General features: G+C 50.2%; 1 protein-coding gene across 1 annotated transcript in view; it reads right to left on the reverse strand.

Annotated features, from left to right (window-relative positions):
* The window catches only part of pkd1a (polycystic kidney disease 1a), a 172,372-nt gene that overhangs the window by 67,480 nt on the left and 84,797 nt on the right, over positions 1-20,095 (reverse strand). Inside the window, exons 10-19 of the mRNA XM_078418122.1 lie at positions 19,653-19,803; positions 18,497-18,753; positions 16,176-16,919; positions 13,908-14,039; positions 13,130-13,305; positions 11,670-11,806; positions 6,101-9,711; positions 4,229-4,366; positions 3,508-3,651; positions 1,937-2,213 (exon numbers count right to left, since the gene is read on the reverse strand). Coding sequence (XP_078274248.1) covers positions 1,937-2,213; positions 3,508-3,651; positions 4,229-4,366; positions 6,101-9,711; positions 11,670-11,806; positions 13,130-13,305; positions 13,908-14,039; positions 16,176-16,919; positions 18,497-18,753; positions 19,653-19,803 — 5,767 coding nt within the window. The remainder of the gene's footprint in view (positions 1-1,936; positions 2,214-3,507; positions 3,652-4,228; positions 4,367-6,100; positions 9,712-11,669; positions 11,807-13,129; positions 13,306-13,907; positions 14,040-16,175; positions 16,920-18,496; positions 18,754-19,652; positions 19,804-20,095) is intronic.

The following is a 20,095-nucleotide window of genomic DNA, read 5'->3' on the forward strand; positions in this document are numbered from 1 at the left end:
AATATCTACTGGCATTTGGAGAAAGTTTGGAATATCTTAACATTAGAATGACAATAGACAATAGACAATAGGTGCAGGAGTAGGCCATTTGGCCCTTCGAGCCAGCACCGCCATTCAATGTGATCATGGCTGAGTCTGAAGAAGGGTCTCGACCCACAAAGTCGCCCATTCCTTCTCTCCTGAGATGCTGCCTGACCTGCTGAGTTACCCCAACATTTTGTGAATAAATACCTTTGATTTGTACCAGCATCTGCAGTTATTTTCTTACACAATGTGATCATGGCTGATCATTCTCAATCGGTACCCCGTTCCTGCCCACTCCCCATACCCCTGACTCTGCTATCATTAAGAGCTCTATCTAACTCTCTCTTGAAAGCATCCAGAGAATTGGCCTCCACCACCTTCTGAGGCAGAGAATTCCACAGATTTACAACTCTCTGAGTGAAAAAGTTTTTCCTCATCTCCGTTCTAAATGGCCTACCCCTTATTCTTAAACTGTGACCCCTGGTTCTGGACTCCCCCAACATTGGGAACATGTTTCCTGCCTCTCGTGTGTCCAATGCACTTTAACCTTTGTGTATGTTTAGTTTAGTTTAGTTTAATTTAGTTTAGTTTAGTTTTGTCTTGTTTCATTTCGTATCGTTTAGGCATACAGCGTGGAAACAGGCCCTTCGGCCCATCAAGTCCCTGTGACCAACAATAGGTCAATGTTATCCCACTTTCGCATCGTACACACTAGGGGCAATTTACGCCAGCCACTTAATCTACAAACCTGTATGTCTTTGAAATGTGGGAGGAATCCAGAGCACCCGGACGAAACCCACGCAGCCACAGGGAAATGTACAAACTCCATACAAATGGCTCCCATAGTCAGGATTGAACCTGGGTCTCTGGCACAGTAAGGCTGCTGTGCCACAGTGCCGGGCCTAAGTTTAGTTTAGTTTATTATTATTGTCACGTATACTGAGGTACAGTGAAAAGCTTTTTGTTGTGTGCTATCCAGTCAGCGGAAAGACTATACATGATTACCATCAAGCCATCCACAGTGCACAGATAAAGGAATAAAGGTGCAACATTTAGTGCCAGATAAAGTCCAGTAAAACCTGATTGAAGATAGGAAACTACAGCACCCGGAGGAACCTCATGCGTTCACAGGGTGAATGTGCAAACTCCGCACAGACAGCACCCGAGGTCGGGAACGAACCTGGGTCTCTGGCGCTGTGAGGCAGCAACTCTACCAGCTGGGCCACTGCAACGCTCTTTGATAAAGTCAGGAGAAATGCGCAAGAGCAAATCGTTGTTTACTCCACAACTGGCCCAGGGCACAAAGAAGTTGATCAAAACAATCAGTCTCATTTTCACGCAGATTACTGAGAAGTCTGCATAATCGTATCATTTTTACTATCATAACGGGCGGCACGGTAGCGCAGCGGTAGAGTTGCTGCTTTACAGCGAATGCAGCGCCGGAGACTCAGGTTCGATCCTGACTACGGGTGCTGCACTGTAAGGAGTTTGTACGTTCTCCCCGTGACCTGCGTGGGTTTTCTCCGAGATCTTCGGTTTCCTCCCACACTCCAAAGACGTACAGGTATGTAGGTTAATTAGCTGGGTAAATGTAAAAAAATTGTCCCTAGTGGGTGTAGGATAGTGTTAATGTACGGGGATCACTGGGCGGCACGGACTTGGAGGGCCGAAAAGGCCTGTTTCCGGCTGTATATATATGATATGATAACGTTTTAGAGACATTTAGACAGGTACATGGATAGGACAGGTTGAGGGGGAAGTGTGTGCAGGTGGGACTAGTGTACAAGGCAAGGGGCATGTTGGTCGGCGTGGGCAAGTTGGGCCGCAGGGCTTGTTTCCACCCTGTATGACTCTGTGATTCTATGACAAGGAATCCAAACACTCGACAAAAGCCGGTCTGTGTGTGGCTTACCCGTACAGATGAAGGTGACGCTGGTCGTCAAGGCGCTGATGTTTTCTGTTGGATAGATCTGGCAGCGTCCCCCAGAAGGGAGGTGAATGGGAGGGATGTATATTGAGGCAAATCCCATCTTCTCCATCAGTGGATCGGTGACGTTCAGGCTGAAGATGTAACCGTCTCCATCCTCCAGGACGCCGTGCCTCAAGACCAAGTTCATCCCATTGCTCCCGGTGGAAGTGGTGTCATTGTTTAAAGCAAGCACCTCCTTCTTGGTGTTCTCTACTTTCCACTGTCGGGACAAGGAAGCAAAGAGTGAGTGAACCATCTACCCGGGAGATGATGACATTCCAACAGAGACTACGGCTAACACAGCACAGTGGAGCAGCGGTAGAGTTGCCGCCTTACAGTGCCAGAGATCCGGGTTCGATCCTGACTACGGGTGCTCTGTGTACGGACTTTGTACGTTCCCCCCGTGACCACATGGGTTTTCTCCGGGCGCTCCAGTTTCCTCCCACACTCCAAAGATGTACAGGTTTGCAGGTTCTGTAAAATTGTAAATTGTCTCTAGTGTGTGTCAGATGGTGCTCGTGTGTGGGGATCGCTGGTCAGCATGGACCTGGTGGGCTGAAGGGCCTGTTTCTGTGCTGTATCTCTAAGCTAAACTAAGCTGGCTAGCATGTTTGCCTGATGTGGGTCCATTGTACCCTGGTCTTTTTCACGCAAAGGGTGGTGAGTGTATGGAATGAGTTGCCAGAGGATGTAGTTGAGGTAGGTACTATCGCAACATTTAAGAAACATTTAGACAGGTACATGGTTAGGGCAGGTTGTGACAGGTATGGACCAAATGCAGGCAGGTAGGACTAGTGTAGATGGGACATGCTGGCCAGTGTGGGTAAGTTTGGCCGAAGGGCCTGTTTCCAACCTGTAGGTCTCTGTGACTACCTGGTCACTCCCTCTTTTCCTCTCTCCAGACAGGAGAATGGTATTGAGAGGGAAAAATCGATCAGGCATGATCGAATGTCGGCGCAGACTCGATGGGCCGAATGGCCGAATTCTGCTCCAATGCCTTATGTGCAGACAGAGATTAGTGATCAACTCACTGAGGAACTGTGTAGAAAGGAACTGCAGACACTGGTTTACACCGAAGATAGACACAAAATGCTGGTGTAATCCAGCGGATCAGGCAGCGTCGCTAGACTCGGTGTCGTTTTGGGTCGAGACTCTTCTTCAGACTGAGAGTCAGGAGAGAGAAACTAGAGGTATGAAAAGGTACAGAACTAATCGGAGTCAGCACCGATGACCAAGGAAAGGTGGAGCCCACAATGGTCCACTGTTGGCTGTGGAAGAGGTGATAACAAAAGAATACAAACAGAGGCACCTTTTCATATGTCTAGGTTCCCACTGCCCTGGCTCTCAGTCTGAAGAAGGGTCTTGACCCAAAACGTCACGTATTCCTTTTCTTCAGTGATGCTGCCTGACCCGCTGAGTTACTCCAGCATTTTGTGCCTGTCTTCACTGAAGAACCGGCGGATGGTAAACGGAGAACGATGAGCCCATTCCAAATCAGGAACCATTCCTCTTACCACATACTGAGGAGTGCCTTCGCAGTTGCTGCAGCTTCCAGCCAGATAGACGTACGAGCTTTTGCTCACTCCATAGACGGCCTGGGCCTTGCAGGAGACGCACATTAGTGACACCAGTGGTGAACTGCCACCCTTCACTGAGATCTGGGAAATCAAACAAAAAGGCCACCCACTTTAGACTTAGCAGCGAATGGATCGGTTTGCCTGAAGCTCATTTGGTTCTGGCTATCTACCCTCTCTATGCCTCTAACTCTTATTGTAAGGCGGCAGAGTGGTGCAGCGGAAGAGATGCTGCCTTATAGCGCCAGAGACCCTGGATCGATCCTGACCACGGGTGCTGTCTGTACGGAGTTTATACGTTCTCTCTTTTACCACGTGAGTTCTCTCCGGGTGCTCCCCCCCCACACTCCAAAGACGTGCTGGTTTGTCGTTTAATTGGCTTCGGCAATTGTAAAATTGTCTCTTCTGTGTAGGATAGTGCTAGTCTATGGGGTGACCGCTGGTCGGTGCGGACCCTGAGGGCCGAAGGGCCTGTTTCTCCGGCGTTGCATCTCTATCTCTAAAGAAGGTCCAACAATTCCTCCACAAACAGCATCGACTCTTTGGTGAATAAGTCAGTCCGTGATAGAACATGGAAACTTAATGACCACGCTAGCGAGGTATCGGAGGAAGGAAACACCTTGACTTGATTAAAGCAGCGTGCGATGGTGTCTTTACTTACCAGCTGCTTGACATATTGGGGCTCACGGTCGGGTCGGCTAACGTTCAGGCGGCAGGTGTAGTTTGTGTTGTGCCTCAGCTCCTTCTTCGGAATGGAGAAGATGATTCCGTTCCCAGAGATTCCACAACCGGCCGGTCCCTGAGGAAGAGAGAGTAAGTCCATTGATTTCAATAAGCCATCGCCATTTATAAGTATGCCGAACACTTTACAATGGAGACACGAGAGCCTCCAGCTCCTGACCCTGGAGATCTGGGTTCACACTCCATTCCCCTGGCCCACACAAGGATTAATGATTGAGCCAAACACTGGGCCAACAAGATTTTCAAACATTCGGATCTCGGATCATGGGTTTTACTATATTCATAACATTTGTGGCAGCACAGTGGCGCAGTGGGTAGAGTCTGCGTGGAGTTTGCACATTTTCCCTGTGACCGCGTGGGTTTCATCCGGGCGCTCCGGTTTCCTCCCACATCCCAAAGACATGCAGGTCAATAGGTTAATTCTGTGGGGAAGAAAATAACTTGCACAAAACAAATAATAGGGCGTATGTAATAAAAAGGAACTGCAGATGCTGGTTTCACTGGAGAAAATGGATGGACGATGTTTTGGGTCTGGACCCTTCTTCAGACCTTCTTCAGAAGGGTCCCGACCCGAAACATCACCTACCTCGCTGACACACACTGTCGGGAAGATTAGTGGGAAGAAACAAACAGATGTTCCTTCCAAAGTAGAATCACAAATGTTTGATCAACCTATTTCCAAATGATAGACATAAATTGCTGGAGCAACTCAATGGGTCAGGCAGCATCTTTGGAGGAAGTGGATGGGTGACATTTCGGGTCAGGACCCTTCTTCAGACCATTCAGAAGGGTTCCAACCTGAAACATCGCTGATCTATTTTCTCCAGAGATGCTGCCTGATCCACTGAGTTACTTCAGCATTTTGTATAGACAAATAATAGGAAACTCAATATGCTTTATAATGTAAATAAATAAAGCAGTTTAGTACTCAGTTTCCATGGCAGTGAGAGATATGCTAAGGCCTTCTTCAGAATTTAATCACATTGGATTGTTACCTTTACTCCACAACTATCCCCCAACTCCTCCATCACAATCCCTCTACTAACCCTGTTGCTAACCCTGTTTGAGCTTAAGGTCTCCCCACTCCAGTCATTGTGTGAAATGGTCCACGAGTGTCAACTAAGCCTCGGGAGGTGGAGCATGATGCCCTGTTCCAAGATCATCCCAAGTCAAGTCAAGTCAAGTTTATTTGTCACATACATGCACAAGATGTGCAGTGAAATGTAGGTGGCAACGTCTGCGGAAAGTGCTAAACTACAAAACAGAATAGAAAAAAAAAAATTTTAACACAAAAAAAAAATTAATACAGTAAATTAAATTAGCCCCTGGTGATATGAGAGTTAACAGTCCTGATGGCCTGTGGGAAGAAACTCCGTCTCATCCTCTCTGTTTTCACAGTGTGCCAGTGGAGGCGTTTGCCTGACCATCCAAATTGCCCATTGAGACAGTGGTTTAGCGCATGGATATAGGTTCTTCAGCCCACCGAGTCCATACCGAGCATCGAACACTAGCTCCCGCTGGTTCAATGTTATCCCACTGTCTCATCCACTCCCTGCACACTAGGGGCGATTTACAGAGGCCAATTAGCCAACAAGCCCGCACGTCTTCGGGATGTGAGAGGAAACCCATGTGGTCAGAGGGAGAAGGTGCAAACTCCACACAGACAGCACCCGAGGACAGTATTGAACCTGGGTCTCTGGCGCTTGTGAGGCAGCGGCTCGCCCAGCTGCACCACTGAGCCACAGTATAACTCCAATGATGTTTGTTGAAAAAAGTGATGAAAGTGCCTTACCAGACACGGGTATGTACACATCCACTTGTAATCGAGAGGTGCTTGCCTCTGCAGAGGCTGGTCAGGGTCATAGGACCTGCTGCCATCCATCACAAGGTCCTGCATCGTTGACCATGACCGGAAGGTCCCACCGTCTATAATTGGGACCAGAGGACTAGGGATCACGTTGACAATGGATCTCACTGCCTTCCAGTATGAGGTCCCCTCAAAGGAAATGGTAAACTGTACACAATAACGCCCGGTGGTTAATGATAGGTGGGGCAGTTGCAGTCGAGGTCTCTTCAAGTCCACGTTTTTTGGTCGGACTTCATTTCCTTCTTGTAAAGAGGTGCAGCTTAAAGACTTGTAGATCTCCCATTGGTACTCCACCTGGTACTCAGCGCATCCTCTCAGATCAATGTCCGCCTCCAAGTAATTCCTCTGAGACCTCCTCATGATGTCGCTGAGAATCATGCTCATCTGTGGCGTCTCACATTTCAGCACTAAGATGGTCACCGTAGCCTGCGCCACGTAGAAGCTTACGTAGTTCGATGCGTTGACCTTCACCACGTAAACCCCCAGCCGCGTGTATAAGTGGGACAGAACCGACGTGTTTGCATGATGTTGGGACCCATCTCCGAACTTCCACAGAAAAGTCGCGTGGGTGAAGCTGGGCGTCACGGAGAGACTCAGGTAGACCGTCTCGTTGACCACGGCGATGGGCGGTGACGCCGTGAGTCTAGCGGCCAAGATCAGGTTCTGGACCAGGACCCGAGCAGAGACGTTCTCGCTCGACACGTTGTTGGACGCCTTCAGCAGGACGCTCAGCCACCCTCGCACCTTGGGCGTGTAGGAAACGTTCTGCCCAGCGATGACATCCAAGTGTTCTCCCAACATGAAGTGCCACAGGTAGGACACCTGGAACCCACCGGACACCTCCGCCCAAAAGGTTTTGGTTACCCCGGCGGGAATGGCTTGCTGGTCGCAACCCGAGAGCCACAAACCCGCCACCGGCTCCAACACTTGGATCTCCACATCCACGTGACCACAGCTGACTCTGTTCACACCAGTTAAGCTCACCCGGTACGTTCCGAGGAGTGTGAAATTGTACGCATACTCCGTGGTGTTGCGGAGCATGGTGAAAGTATCATTGATACCCAGTTGGAAGGTGACATCGGTCCCGGAGGACAAGAGCACAGTGAAGAGCACGGTCTGGCCGGGGGCAACTGCCCACTTAGACACGAGGAGCTGCAGACCTTGAATTTCATCTTGGACGGAGACATTGGTAGAGGTCACCTCCCAGCTCACGTCGTTGGAGGCGTTCAACCCGACGGGATACACGCCGGCCAAGGGGAACGACTTATTGATTGCCTGCGTCCTCCCTCCTTCCATGGTCCAAGGTAATGTCCACTGCCAGGAAATGTTGGTCCCCCGCAGCGCCAGTCCCTGGAAGGAAGTCGTGGCGTTGGAGGCCACGTAGAGTTGGGCAACGATGTTTACGCCGGTCACCGGCTCCTGGACCTGGATAGTCAGGGTCGCTCGGCTGGAACTCAGCCTGTTGGCCGCTGTGACATTAACCCGCTTCACGCCGGGGGTCTGGAAGCTGTGCTGGATGTCAGGGTGGGTGGTGGACACAACGATGGTGGGTTCCAGGCTCCAGGTGTAGACCACCTCGGTCCCAGTGCCCAGGGAAGCGGTAATGACGGTCGTTGCGTTCACCGCCACTGGTTCAGGCGACGCTCTCAGGGCGATGACGCCGATGGGCTCCAGCACAGCGACTATCTCACTGATGTTGAGGGTGCCCAGCAGGTTACTGGCCTGGAGGACTATTTCGTAAGAACCTGGCTCCACAAAGTGCGCCTGGGAAGAGGTGGCATTGGTGTGGAAGAAGTTCTCTCCGGCTTTATAGATGGTCCAGCTGTAGGAGATCTCAGTGCCAGAGCGACTCGTGGCTTGGAACCAGAGGGTTTGGTTGGCGAAGAGGCAGCAGTTCTGGGCCAGGTCACCGAGGACCATGGCCAATCCCTCGATCTCCTCCAAGATGTGGACCTGGACGCTGGCCAGCGCTGTGCTCACTCCGTTCCCCGCTTGGACGGTAACGTTGAAGATGCCAGGGATGTCGAAGGTGTGGTTCATGGCGGGAGGACCTTCCAATGTCTCACAGGCTTGGCAGAAGGTCCAGAAATAGTGGATGGAGTCACCAGCCTGCAGGGTGGTTTGGAAGAGGATGGAGACGTTGACCGGTGCTACGTCGGTGTTGGCCGTGACTTCCAATCCCCGCAGGGGTGTCTTGACAATGACAGCCAGCTCCACCAACATCTCACTCACCATGTTCTGCCCTTCTAGCCGGACATGGAAGCTGCCAGCGGCCAGGAATGGCCTCGTTACCTCTACCCCGGTCCCATTACCACTGTCTCCGAAATCCCAGGTGTAGTCCACGACGTCCCCGTCGCTGGCGGCCGTGAATGTGTAAGGCTGGTCCAGCACCAGATTGTCCGGGAACCTGCCCAACAACCGGATGTCCAAGTACGTCAACGGGGCTTGGACCTCCACCCAGACCGCCCCACCGGCCGAGGACACGTTGTTCAAGGCGGTGACGTTGACCCAGTGCAACCCTGAGCTCCCAAAGGTGAAGTTTGCCTCCTTCCCGCGAAATTTGGGGTCCAATCCAACGCCAAAATCCCACAGGTAGGTGTACGGACCTTCGGGGAAAGCCTCGGCGGAGAAGGTGCCTTCTTCACCCAACTGGATGAAGCTGTTGGTGGGGGTGACGACCACCTTGCTGATTGCTGGCTGCACACACATGTTGGAATAATAGTTGACTTTGTTAACGCTGCTGGACACCACCAGGTAGAGAGGGAAGTCTCCGCTGCTCGTGTAGTTGTGGCTGATCTCGGGCCGGCCACTGATGGTCTCGTTGGGCGAGCCATCTCCAAAGTCCCAGAAGAACTGGTAGTTGGCGGAGTCGCCCGGGGTGTAGGCGGTGAAGTTGGTCTCGACCAGCTCCTGGACGCAGCCCGCCGGGTGGATCCTGCACACCTGGAGGACAAAGACCTCGACCAGCCGCGAGGCGTTGGAGGAGCCCAGCGGGTTGGAGGCCACCACGGTCACCGTGTAGTTGCCCACCGCCGAGTAGGTGTAGTTCATAACCGAGGAGCTGGTGTGAGTGAGCGGGGTTCCGTCCCCCATGTCGAAGGTCCACCGCACCTTGGTGCCCGTCCGCACCCAGGCGTGGACTATGGTCGGGGCGGACAGTTCCGTGGGACTGTTGTCCGTGAAGTACACCTCAGATATCTCCTCCAGCACCTCGACCACGCAGTGGGCGGCAACGCTGCTGATGGCGTTGCTGGCACGTACGCTGACGTTGTATCTGCCGGCGCTCCTGAAGGTGTGCGTCACCCTCCGCAGTGTCCCGTTCTGCTGGCTGGCGTTGTCTCCAAAGCTCCAGATGTAGGTGACACCCAGCGAGGATGGCAACAGGCTGGCGTCGAATTCCGCCTCTTTCCCAGCGGCAATAACGTTGCTGCTGGCGTTGATGGAGACGTTACTCAGGCGACTGTAGACTCTCAGAGGAAGGAGCTGGCTGAGGTTATCATGTCTATCCGATGCAGACACTGAGAGGTTGTATTCACCTGGGAAGGGAAGACATGGTTTCATTTGGTTGTTGGACGAAATACACCAAATACCCCATACACCAAAACATCTAAAAAACATTTGGACAAGTACATGGATAGACAATAGACAATAGGTGCAGGAGGAGGCCATTCGGCCCTTCGAGCCAGCACCGCCATTCAATGTGATCATGGCTGATCATTCTCAATCAGTACCCCGTACCTGCCTTCTCCCCATACCCCCTGACTCCGCTCTCCTTAAGAGCTCTATCTAGCTTTCTCTTGAATGCATTCAGAGAATTGGCCTCCACTGCCTTCTGAGGTAGAGAATTCCACAGATTCACAACTCTCTGACTTGATACTAGACATATGACAGTTCGACATATGACAGTAGGTTTAGGGAATTAACCTAGTAAACCTACGCTGCACGCCCTCAATAGCAAGAATATCCTTCCTCAAATTTGGAGACCAAAACTGTACGATGGGACAGGTTTCGTGGGATATGGGCCAAACGCAGGCAGGTAGGATTAGTAGAGTTGGGGCATGTTGGTCGGCGTCGGCAAGTTGGGCCAAAAGGCCTGTTTACACGCTGTATGACTCTATGACACTAGGCTAAGTTACTATTACCAGCAGATATTGTGAAATTATGAGAGGCATAGATAGGGTAGACCGTTCGAACCTTCTTCCCAGGATAGAAAAGTATCAAATACTAGAGGCCATAGTTTAAAGATGAGAGGGGCTTTACAGAAAGGATGTGGAGGCTTTTGGAAAGTGTTCCGAGGTGCTACATAAGAATGATGCCTGGATTGGAGGATATTAACTACAGGGAGAGGTCTGACATACTTGCATTATTTCCCCTGGAATGACAGAGATTGAGGGAGGCCTGATACAAGTACTTAAAATTACGAGAGGCGTAGACAGGGTAGACAGTCAGAACCTTTTTCTCAAGATGGAACAATCAAATTCTGGATGGCAGAGTTTTAAGGTGCGCGGGGCATTACAGATAGGACGTGGAGGCTTTGGAAAGGGGTGCAGAGATGGTTTATCAGAATGATGCCTAGATTAGGGGGTATTGCTGCAGGGAGAGGTTGGACTGACATGGATTGCATTCTCTGGAACGCTACAGATTGAAGAGACCTGGTAGAAGTATATAAAATGATGCATACATCGGGTAGATGGGCAGAACCCTTTTCCCAGGATGAAAAATCAAATACCAGAGGGCAGCATTTTAAGGTGAGTGGGGCAAAGTTTAAAGAAGATGTGCAGGGCAGGGTTTTTTTTTGGAGGACCTCATCTACTGTATCCGTTGTTCAAGATGTGGACTCATATACATCGGCGAGACCAAACGCAGACTGCGCGTTGTTTCACTGAACACCTTCGCTCAGTCCACCAGAACCTACCTGATCTCCCAGTTGCTAAACACTTTAATTCTCCTTCCCATTCCCACACTGACCTTTCTGTCCTAAGTTTCCTCCATTGTCAGAGTGAGGATAAACACAAATTGGTGGACCAGCATCTTATATTTTGCTTGGGCAGCTTACAGCCCAGTGGTATGAATATTGATTTCTCTAACTTCAGGTAACCCCGGCATTCCCTCTCTCTCTCTCTCTCTCTATATCCCTCTCCCACCCAAGTCGCACCAGCTTCTCATTTTCACCCAACAATAGCTAACAATGGCCTGTTTCCTTTATCATTGTTACTTTTTTGCGTATCTTTCATTCATTGTTCTTTATCTCTCTCTACATCGATTTCTATATCTCTCGTTTCCCTTTTCCTTGACTTTCAGCCTGAAGGAGGGTCTCGACCTGAAACTTCACCCATCCCTTCTCTCCAGAGATGCTGCCTGTCCCGCTGAGTTGCTCCAGCTGTTTGTGTCTATCTTCGGTTTAAACCAGCATCTACAGTTTCCTTCCTACACAAGATGGAGGGTGGGGGTTGAATCATGAGACCCACAAACCACACGTGAGCGCACACCGTACCTGGGAGATGGTAAACGTGAGTGACATTGTGTTGTAGCACAGCTTGCGTGACCAGCACAAGAGGAACGGAAAGGCTGACGTTATAAGGAGAGCTGAACTGATAAACGTCATCATCGCTCCCATCACCAAAACTCCACCTGCAAAGTAACAGAAACACTCAGCGCCTAAACGCTAAATAAAGGTCCCTGGGCTTTAGTTGTAGATCAGCCCATGTGGAAACCAAGAATTACGCAATAGGAAAACAACTCAGTTGACTGAGTTTAGTTTAGTTTAGTTTGGTTTAGTTTAGTTTAGAGATGCAGCGTGTAAACAGGCCCTCTAGCCCACCGTGTCCGCGCCAAACCGCGATCCCCCATACACGAGCACTACCCTACACACGAGAGACTGTGTGTAATCTTTACCAAAGCCAAATAATCTACAAACCTGTACGAGAGAAAACCAGAGCACCCGGAGAAAACCCACACGGTCACCGGGCGAACATGCAAACTCTGTACAGACAGTACCCGTAGTCAGGATCGAATCTGGGTCTCTGGCGCTGTCTGGCAGCAACTCTACTGCTGCACCACAGTGTCACCCCTAGGGGGGCAGATGAAAGGTTGGGGCCTGCCCTGGAGTAGAACCTAGCCTGATACCCAACAACCCAAGTGGCCCATTGGCTGTGCCGAGGGACTGTTCCCCAGAACAGTGGGAAGATCACGGTGGCGGCACAGCAGCCTCACAGCACCCAGAGACCTGGGTTCAATCCCGACCATGGCTGCTGTCTACGTGAAGTTTGCTCGTTCTTCCGATGACTGCTTGGGTTTCCTCCAGGTGCTCTAGTTCCCTCCCACATCCCAAAAGACATGCAGGTTTGTACGTTAATTGGCATCTGCATATTTGTCCCTCATGTGTAGGGGGTGGATGAGAAAGTAGATGGATGGCACAGTGGGTCAGCGGTAGAGTTGCTGCCTTACAGCGCCAGAAACCCAGATTCAATCCTCACCATGGGTGCTGTCTGTACGCATATTGTACATTCTCCCTGTGACTGCAGGGGTTTCCTCCAGGTGCTCCAGTTCGCCCCCACACTCCAAAGACGTGCAAGGTTGCAGGTTAGTTGGCTTCGATAAAAGTCGTAAATTGTCCCTAGTGTGTAGGATAGTACTAGTGTACGGGGGGGTGATCGCTGGTCGGTGCGGTCACAGCGGGCTGAAGGGCCTTTTCCCACCTTGTATTTCGAAAGTCTAAAGAAAGTGGGATAACATGGAACTAGTATGAACGGATGTTTGATGGCCAGTGTGGATTCGGTGGAATGAATGGCCTGTTTCTTTGTTGTATTTCTTAAACTACAACTAAAACCGTTGCTTGTGTGCCAGAGCTGTGCATGCAGTGGGTACACGGATAGAAATTTCCTCAAAGAAAGTGGAGTGGGTTGGGAGTGGACAGCCACATAGAAACAAAAAAATGCCGTTTCTGCCAGTTACCTGAATGTTGCGTTAATGGCTGCGTCCACCTTCACTCTCGCGACAAAGGCATATGGGAGACCTTGGACAAGAACGGCTGGTACACCAGAAACATTTAACTCTGCCAACGGATTCCTCTTGTCCACAATCACGTTGCAAATAATACTATGGCTGCTTACGTGGTTGGATGCGGTCAGCTGCAAGAGTGAAACACAGGCGTTAGTCTGCTGGAAGGGAGGCTTGTCCTTTGTCCTGGTCAATAAATAACTCGACAGATAACATCCATATACTAAAACTCTCATTTGTTTGTTTGTTTGTTCCTTAACTACAGCCAAAACAGTACACGATAGCACGACAATTTTAGGCCCACCTTACTCACCGTCGTTCCTTTGGTGCTAATGGAAGATGTTTCATTGAAATCGGTCATATTTTTTGTTATTCACATTTTTAAGTTTAATTCTATCTCCTAGGGAGGGAGGGGGGAGGGAGGGGGAGGAGGGAGGATAAGGGGGGTTGAGGGAGATGGAGTGGGGGGGGAGGGGAAGGGGGAAGGGGGAGGGGGGAAGAGGGAGAGGGAGGAGAGGGTGCTGCACCAATGCCGGCGAGGTTTGGGCCTGTCGTTATTCTGCTTTGGGTGGTTTGCCGTGCTCTCTCACATCTTTTCAATGGTGACTACACTTTGAAAGGAAACCCCTGGCGTTACTATTCTGCCCCTATACCTTATGAACTAGTGTGAGTAAGAGCAACGGTGTCTAACTGCCAAGCAGCACAGAATATTCCACCTGCCAAATATACTCACCGAAAGCTTGTAAACAGCCTCGGTTTGATAGATGACTTTGTAGATTTGGTTGTAATGTATGAAGGAGGCTTTATCGTCAACGGTCCACTTAAACATGACGTCTGTTCCAGCACTCACTCTGGCTGTGTAGGTCTGCAGGTAGAACATTGACAGGAGAAAATGGGCACCATGCCTGCCAAACTGATACAGAGAGTACAAGAAATAAATTTTAGTCCAACGCAAAGTTCTGACTGTAGGGATACCAGCACTGTGTGTCAATAGGAAACCAATCCCACAAACTACATTACAAGTTGTGATATGTTTGATTTAGTTTAGATTAGTTTATTATTATTGCCAGGTGAACCGACGTACAGTGAATAGCTTTTGTGTACCTGCTATCCAGTCAAAGAAAAGACTATACATGACTACAGGTCTACTACCACTGATTTTCCGGCATGCTTTCTGGATTATGCGTTTTGCGAGACCAACAGAGGTGACCTCCAGATCAGCTTTACCGCTGCGCCACCGTGCCATCCCTAGACACGGGGAGGGCCAAGGTCACGAGGCGTGATGAGAATCAGACGCTGGAGATTTAAGCTAAGAAAACAAAATGCTGGATCAGGCTTTAGCGGGGCAGCCCTTGTCTGTGTGAAGAGAAACAGAGTCAACGTTTCAGGTCAAAAAACTCAACAAAGGGTCAATGGTTGGACCTTTAGAGACTTGCCCAGCCACTTCATTACTCTTCCCCCATTGAAGGGCGTGATGGAGATCGATTACATGCCTCCTGCTATTATGTGCATTCTTCAATATTTAGCGGCAATATTTTGTTGACCAACTCCATCACCGGCAGTCTGCCAAGTCCAAGGATAACTGCCATCTAATGCTTTGAGGCTGAATGATACAATCTGTACAGCGCTATCGAGCACGAAAGTCAATCAACACACTGAACATGAGGGGACCTGGATAGTGTGGATGTGGAGAGGATGTTTCCACTAGTGGGAGAGTCCAGAACTGGACGCCATAGCCTCAGAATAAAAGGAGGTACCTTTAGAAAGGAGTTGAGGTAGAATTTCTTTAATCAGAGGGTGGTGAATCTGTGGAATACGTTGCCACAGAAGGCTGTGGAGGACAGATCAATGGATATTTTTAAGGAGTAGATTGATAGCTTCTTGATTAGTACGGGTGTTAGGGGTTTTGAGGAGAAGGCAGGAGAATGGGGTTGGGAGGGAAAGATAGATTAGCCAAGATGAATGGCGGAGTAGTCTTGATGGGTCAAATGGCCTAATTCTGCTCCTATAAGTTATGACCTTATGAAGTTATGGAATTGAGGGGAACGCAGGGAGGATAAAATAGGATTAGTGGTTCATGATGGAAGCGGATTCAATGGGCCGAATGGCCTGTTTCCATGTCGTTTCTCTTTATTGTTCAGCATTGTCTTAAAATAACCGAAAACATCTGTAAACTAGAACAATAGATCAGTACAGTGCACAAACAGGCCCTTCAGCCCATTTAGTCTGTGCCGGCCATGATGCCAAATTAAACTAATCCTATTTGCTTGCACGTTGTCCATATCTTCCCTTCCTGTCCATAGATTCATAAAGTCATGCAGCACCGAAACAGGCCCTTCAGCCCAACTCATCCATGCCGACCAAGATTCCCCAACGAAACTAATCCCGTTTGCCAGCTTTTGACCTGCATTTCTCTAAACCTCTCCTACCCATGATCCTGTCCAAATGTTCTTTAAAGGGCAGCACATTGGCACAGCGATGAAGTTGCTTCCTGACATTTGCAGAAACTTGGGTTTCACCCTGACTACTGGTGCAGTCTGTACGGAGATTGTACGTTCTCCCTGTGACCACGTTGGTTTTCTCCGAGTGCTCTGGTTTCTTCCCGCATGCCGAAGACGTGCAGGTTTGCAGGGTAATTGTCTTCTAGGGTAAATTGTCCCAAGGGTGTACCTAAGGTGTAGGATAGAACTAATGTATGGGTGGTCATGAGTCAGCACGGACTTGGTGGGCCAAAGGGCCTGTTTCCACGCTGTATCTCTAAAAATAAAACTTTATAGTATAGTACCTGCCTCAACTAACTCCTTTGGCAGCTCGTTCCATGTACCTACCACCCTCTGAGTGGGAAACGATGCCACTCTTTCCCCCCCTCATCCTAAACTGATGTCCTCTGGTTCTTGATCCCCCTACCCTGAGTAAAATCCACCGATCTAAATGCTACCCGATCGTGGTCGTATCTGCAATCATGCTGTTGATTAAACAAGGGCAATTAAATGCTTCTTACCACGAGCGTGTTGGACAACACCCTGATCTTTGGGTCGGGGAGAATAGTCAGTCCTTCGATCATGTCCTCGGCCCTCACGGACACGGCCTTGCTGATGGAGCCGAGCGGGTTCCTGACAGTGATGGTGATGCTGGTCAGGTTGCAGTCCTTGACAACGAGGGGGATGTAGGAGTAGCAGGTGTTGTTGTCCTCTTTCCCGCAGAGCGGGGAGAGATCTTCAGGGCAGGTGGCCTCACAGCTGAACGTCTCGTTGGACCCGGACAAGTTCACCGACGGCCTGTCCAGCGTCGCCACCTTAACGATGAAGACCGGGCGATTCTTCGGCACGTAATGGACGCCGTTCTGCTTGGGCGGGTAGATAACGCTGAAGTCGGTGATGGGGGCAATGACTTGCACGCTGCAGGACATGTTGCCACGTGGGGACCCGTCGTCCACGGTGGCCCGGTAAGTGTAGTTACCGGGCACGGACTGGCCCTTGCGGAGGAACGGGCTGGTGGCAACCGTCTCACGCCTGTAGCTGTACAATAGTCGCAGGTTACACACCACTCCTTCCGTCCACTCGATGTTGGTCAGGTTGCTGCGGAAATCGGCACTCCCGCTGGAGTAGACGATGCTGAAGTAATTCTGTTGCCAGGGCGACGACTCGTTCCTCTGGCACTGGATGAAGGCTCCCGGCTCGCCGTTGTGTTGAATGGCAACGATGTCATTAGCCTGGACCGCGATGCTCTCATTGCTCAGTAGCACCTTCAACAGGAGAAAAGATAGACACTTACTTTCCTGGTGGAAGGAAATGATGGCAATGATCTCCAGGGCTCAGAGCAAAAATATTAACAGGCCCAACACCAAGCTTCAAGCCAGAAGGAACGTCTGGGTTGTGGATACAAGGGCTATCTTCCGCACCCACACGATCCCCCAAGTCAGCAGTTCTTATCCAAACATTGGTTCCAGGATCCGTTACTTCCCCTCTTATCCCCCCCACCCCAGCACAGTGGCACAGCGGTAGAGTTGCTGCCTTACTGTGCCAGAAACCCGGGTTCCATCCTCACTATGGGTGCTGACTACACGGAGTTTGCACGTTCTACCTGTGATCATGTGGGTTTCCTCCGGGTGCTCCGGTTTCCTCCCACATTGCAAAGATGTGGTTCGTAGGTTAATTGGCTTCTATAAAATTTGTCCCTGACACGTAGGCTAGAACAAATGTAGACCAACCACCATTGGTCAGCGTGGACCCAGTGGACTGAGGAGCCTGTTTCCACGCAGTATCTCTAAGCCTAACAAAATCTAAAACTTATTACGCTTCTTAACAATCCTTCTCAAAGTTCCCAGAGCTCTGCCCTATTCAGCTCAGAATAATTAAGAGCTGGATAGAGCTCTTAAGGATAGCGGAGTCAGGGGGTATGGGGAGAAGGCAGGAACGGGGTACTGATTGAGAATGATCAGCCATGATCACATTGAATGGCGGTGCTGGCTCGAAGGGCCAAATGACCTCCTCCTGCACCTATTGTCTATTGTCTATAATATTACTCACAATATTCCAAATGCGGCCTTACCAGCGCCTTATAGAGCCTCAACATTGCATCCCTGTTTTTGTATACAAAAGCCCTCTTGAAATGAATGCTAGCATCGAGTTTGCTTTCTTTACTACCGATTCGACTTGCAGATGAACTTTCTGGGAATCCTACACCAGCACTCCCAAGTCCCTTTGCAGCTCTGATGTTTGGATTCTCTCCCCTTCTGGAAAATAGTCTACCCCTTTATTCCTACTGCCAAAATTCATGGCTCCACACTTTGCTACGCTGTATTCAATCTGCCACTTCTCTGTCCACTCTCCCAACCTGTCCAAGTCCTTCTGCAAGAGTCCTTGCATTCTCTACACTACCTGCCCTTCCACCTATTTTCGTATCATCCGCAAACTTGGCCACAAAGCCTTCAATCCCCTCATCCAGAGGAAAGAGTTGTGGAGGAGGGGAGTGAGAGAAGGGAAATGGGTGTGAATCCATGTAGAATTCAGGGCAACGAGGGTGGGGGAAATAGAGGAGGGTGTGGAATGGGTGTGAATCCATGTGGGGGCACAGGGAAGAAGGGGGGTGGACTGGTGGGGGGGGGGGGGGAAGGGGGGGGAGAAGGGTAGGGTGGGCTGGTTTGTAGGTTAGAAACCACCCCAATGAGAGGAGTAAAAACAAGGATCTGTAGATGCTGGTTTACACAAAAGGGCACAAAGTGGTGGAGCAACTCAGTGGGTCAGGCAGCATCTCTGGAGAAAATGGATAGGTGACTTGGTGGGTCGAGACCTTGGCGGTGGAAGCCACAGATCATCTTACCACGTAATGAGTGGCACTGTGAGGCAGCAAGGTCCAGGTGGTCTCAGACACGATGTCGTAACTGGGATGGGTCCTGCTGAAGCGAGGCGGGGTTAGGTTCGGGCACTGCAACAGGTCGTCGGCGCTGCAGGGTCTTTTGAGCGGCAAGCAAGCTTTGGCCGAGCCGCACCACTTGGTCCCACTGACGCAGCCGTGAGTCTCATTGCCACGAGTTCCAGCCAGACACACAGCAAAGGAGGTGCACACTTCTTCACTGTCTGCAAGAAGAAATGGACGGATTGTTTCAGAAGTGGAAGTAACTTTCGTTTCGTTTAACACCAAAGATAGGCACAAAATGCTGGAGTAACTCGGCGGGTCAGGCAGCACCTCTGGAGAGAAGGGATAGGTGATGTTACGGGTCGAAAAGAGACCCCTCTTCAGACTGAGACTTTAGTTTAGTTTAGTTTATTGTCACGTGCACCGAGGTACAGTGAAAAGCTGTTTTTGTCGCGTGCTAACCAAACATCGGAAAGACAGTGCGTGATTACAATCGAGCCATCCACAGTGTACAGATACACGATAAAGGGAATCACGTTTAGTGCAAGATAAAGTCCAGTAAAGTCTGATCTAAGGTAGTCTGAGTGTCTCCAGTGAGGTAGATAGTACCTCAGGATGGCTCTCTAGTTGATAAATTGGCTCAGTTGCCTAGCAACAGGGCAGTAGAGACTCGGGTTTAATCCCGACGATGGGTGCTGTCTGTACGTTCTCCCTGTGACTGCGTGGGTTTTTCCCAGGTGCAATATTTAAGAAACATTTTAAAAGGTAGATGGATGGGACAGGTTTGGAGGGAAGTGGGCCAATGCTGGCTGGTGGGTCTCGTGTAGATGGGACATGTTGGCTGGTTGGGCTGAAGGGCATGTTTCCACAATGTATGACTCTGTGACAAACCCACACATCTTTGGGATGTGGGAGGACACAAACATTGTGGGCTGTAGGACCTGTTCCTGTGCTGTACTGTTCAATAGTCTATGTCGGAGAATTAAAGGGGAGGTTGGGAACGATTTTTAATCCAGAGAGCGGTGGGGTCTGAATTTGCCTGAAAAGGTGGTAGCGGCACTGTTCTATGTTCTAAGTGCTGATTTCTCACACAACAATTCTATGACGATCAAGGCATTACCTGGTGTGACAAGGTATAGGTCTGCTCCAGCACATCTTGGTCGGTAGATCCTGAATCTCACTTGTACGGTACGGTTCAGATTTTCCGTGGCCATTTCAACCACTGAAATGTAACCTTTGTGACTGAACCAAAGTCCAGGGAAGACCATGAGCTACAGGACAAACATGGAAACATGGAAGGGTTAGCAAGTGGCTTGACAAAGAGGAAATAAACGCATTCACCCCCCCCCCTCAAGAAGGAAGCTGCCGAACCGGCTCCTGCTTGTCCCCCAATGACTGGAGGATGCAAGAGCAAGGGCTGGTGGAAGAGCAAGCCAGGGCCTTGCCTCCCGCGCACTCAAGGTCGGGTGCAGGAGGCACCTCCAGGGCACAAGTGATGAAGGTGGTCGGGTGAGGAGAGGAGAGGGACGACAGTTCGCTGGACGATCCGGGCGTAGGCGACGG

Source organism: Rhinoraja longicauda, chromosome 21 (genome assembly GCF_053455715.1).
Source record: "Rhinoraja longicauda isolate Sanriku21f chromosome 21, sRhiLon1.1, whole genome shotgun sequence".
In the NCBI taxonomy this organism is placed as follows: Eukaryota; Metazoa; Chordata; class Chondrichthyes; order Rajiformes; family Arhynchobatidae; genus Rhinoraja; species Rhinoraja longicauda.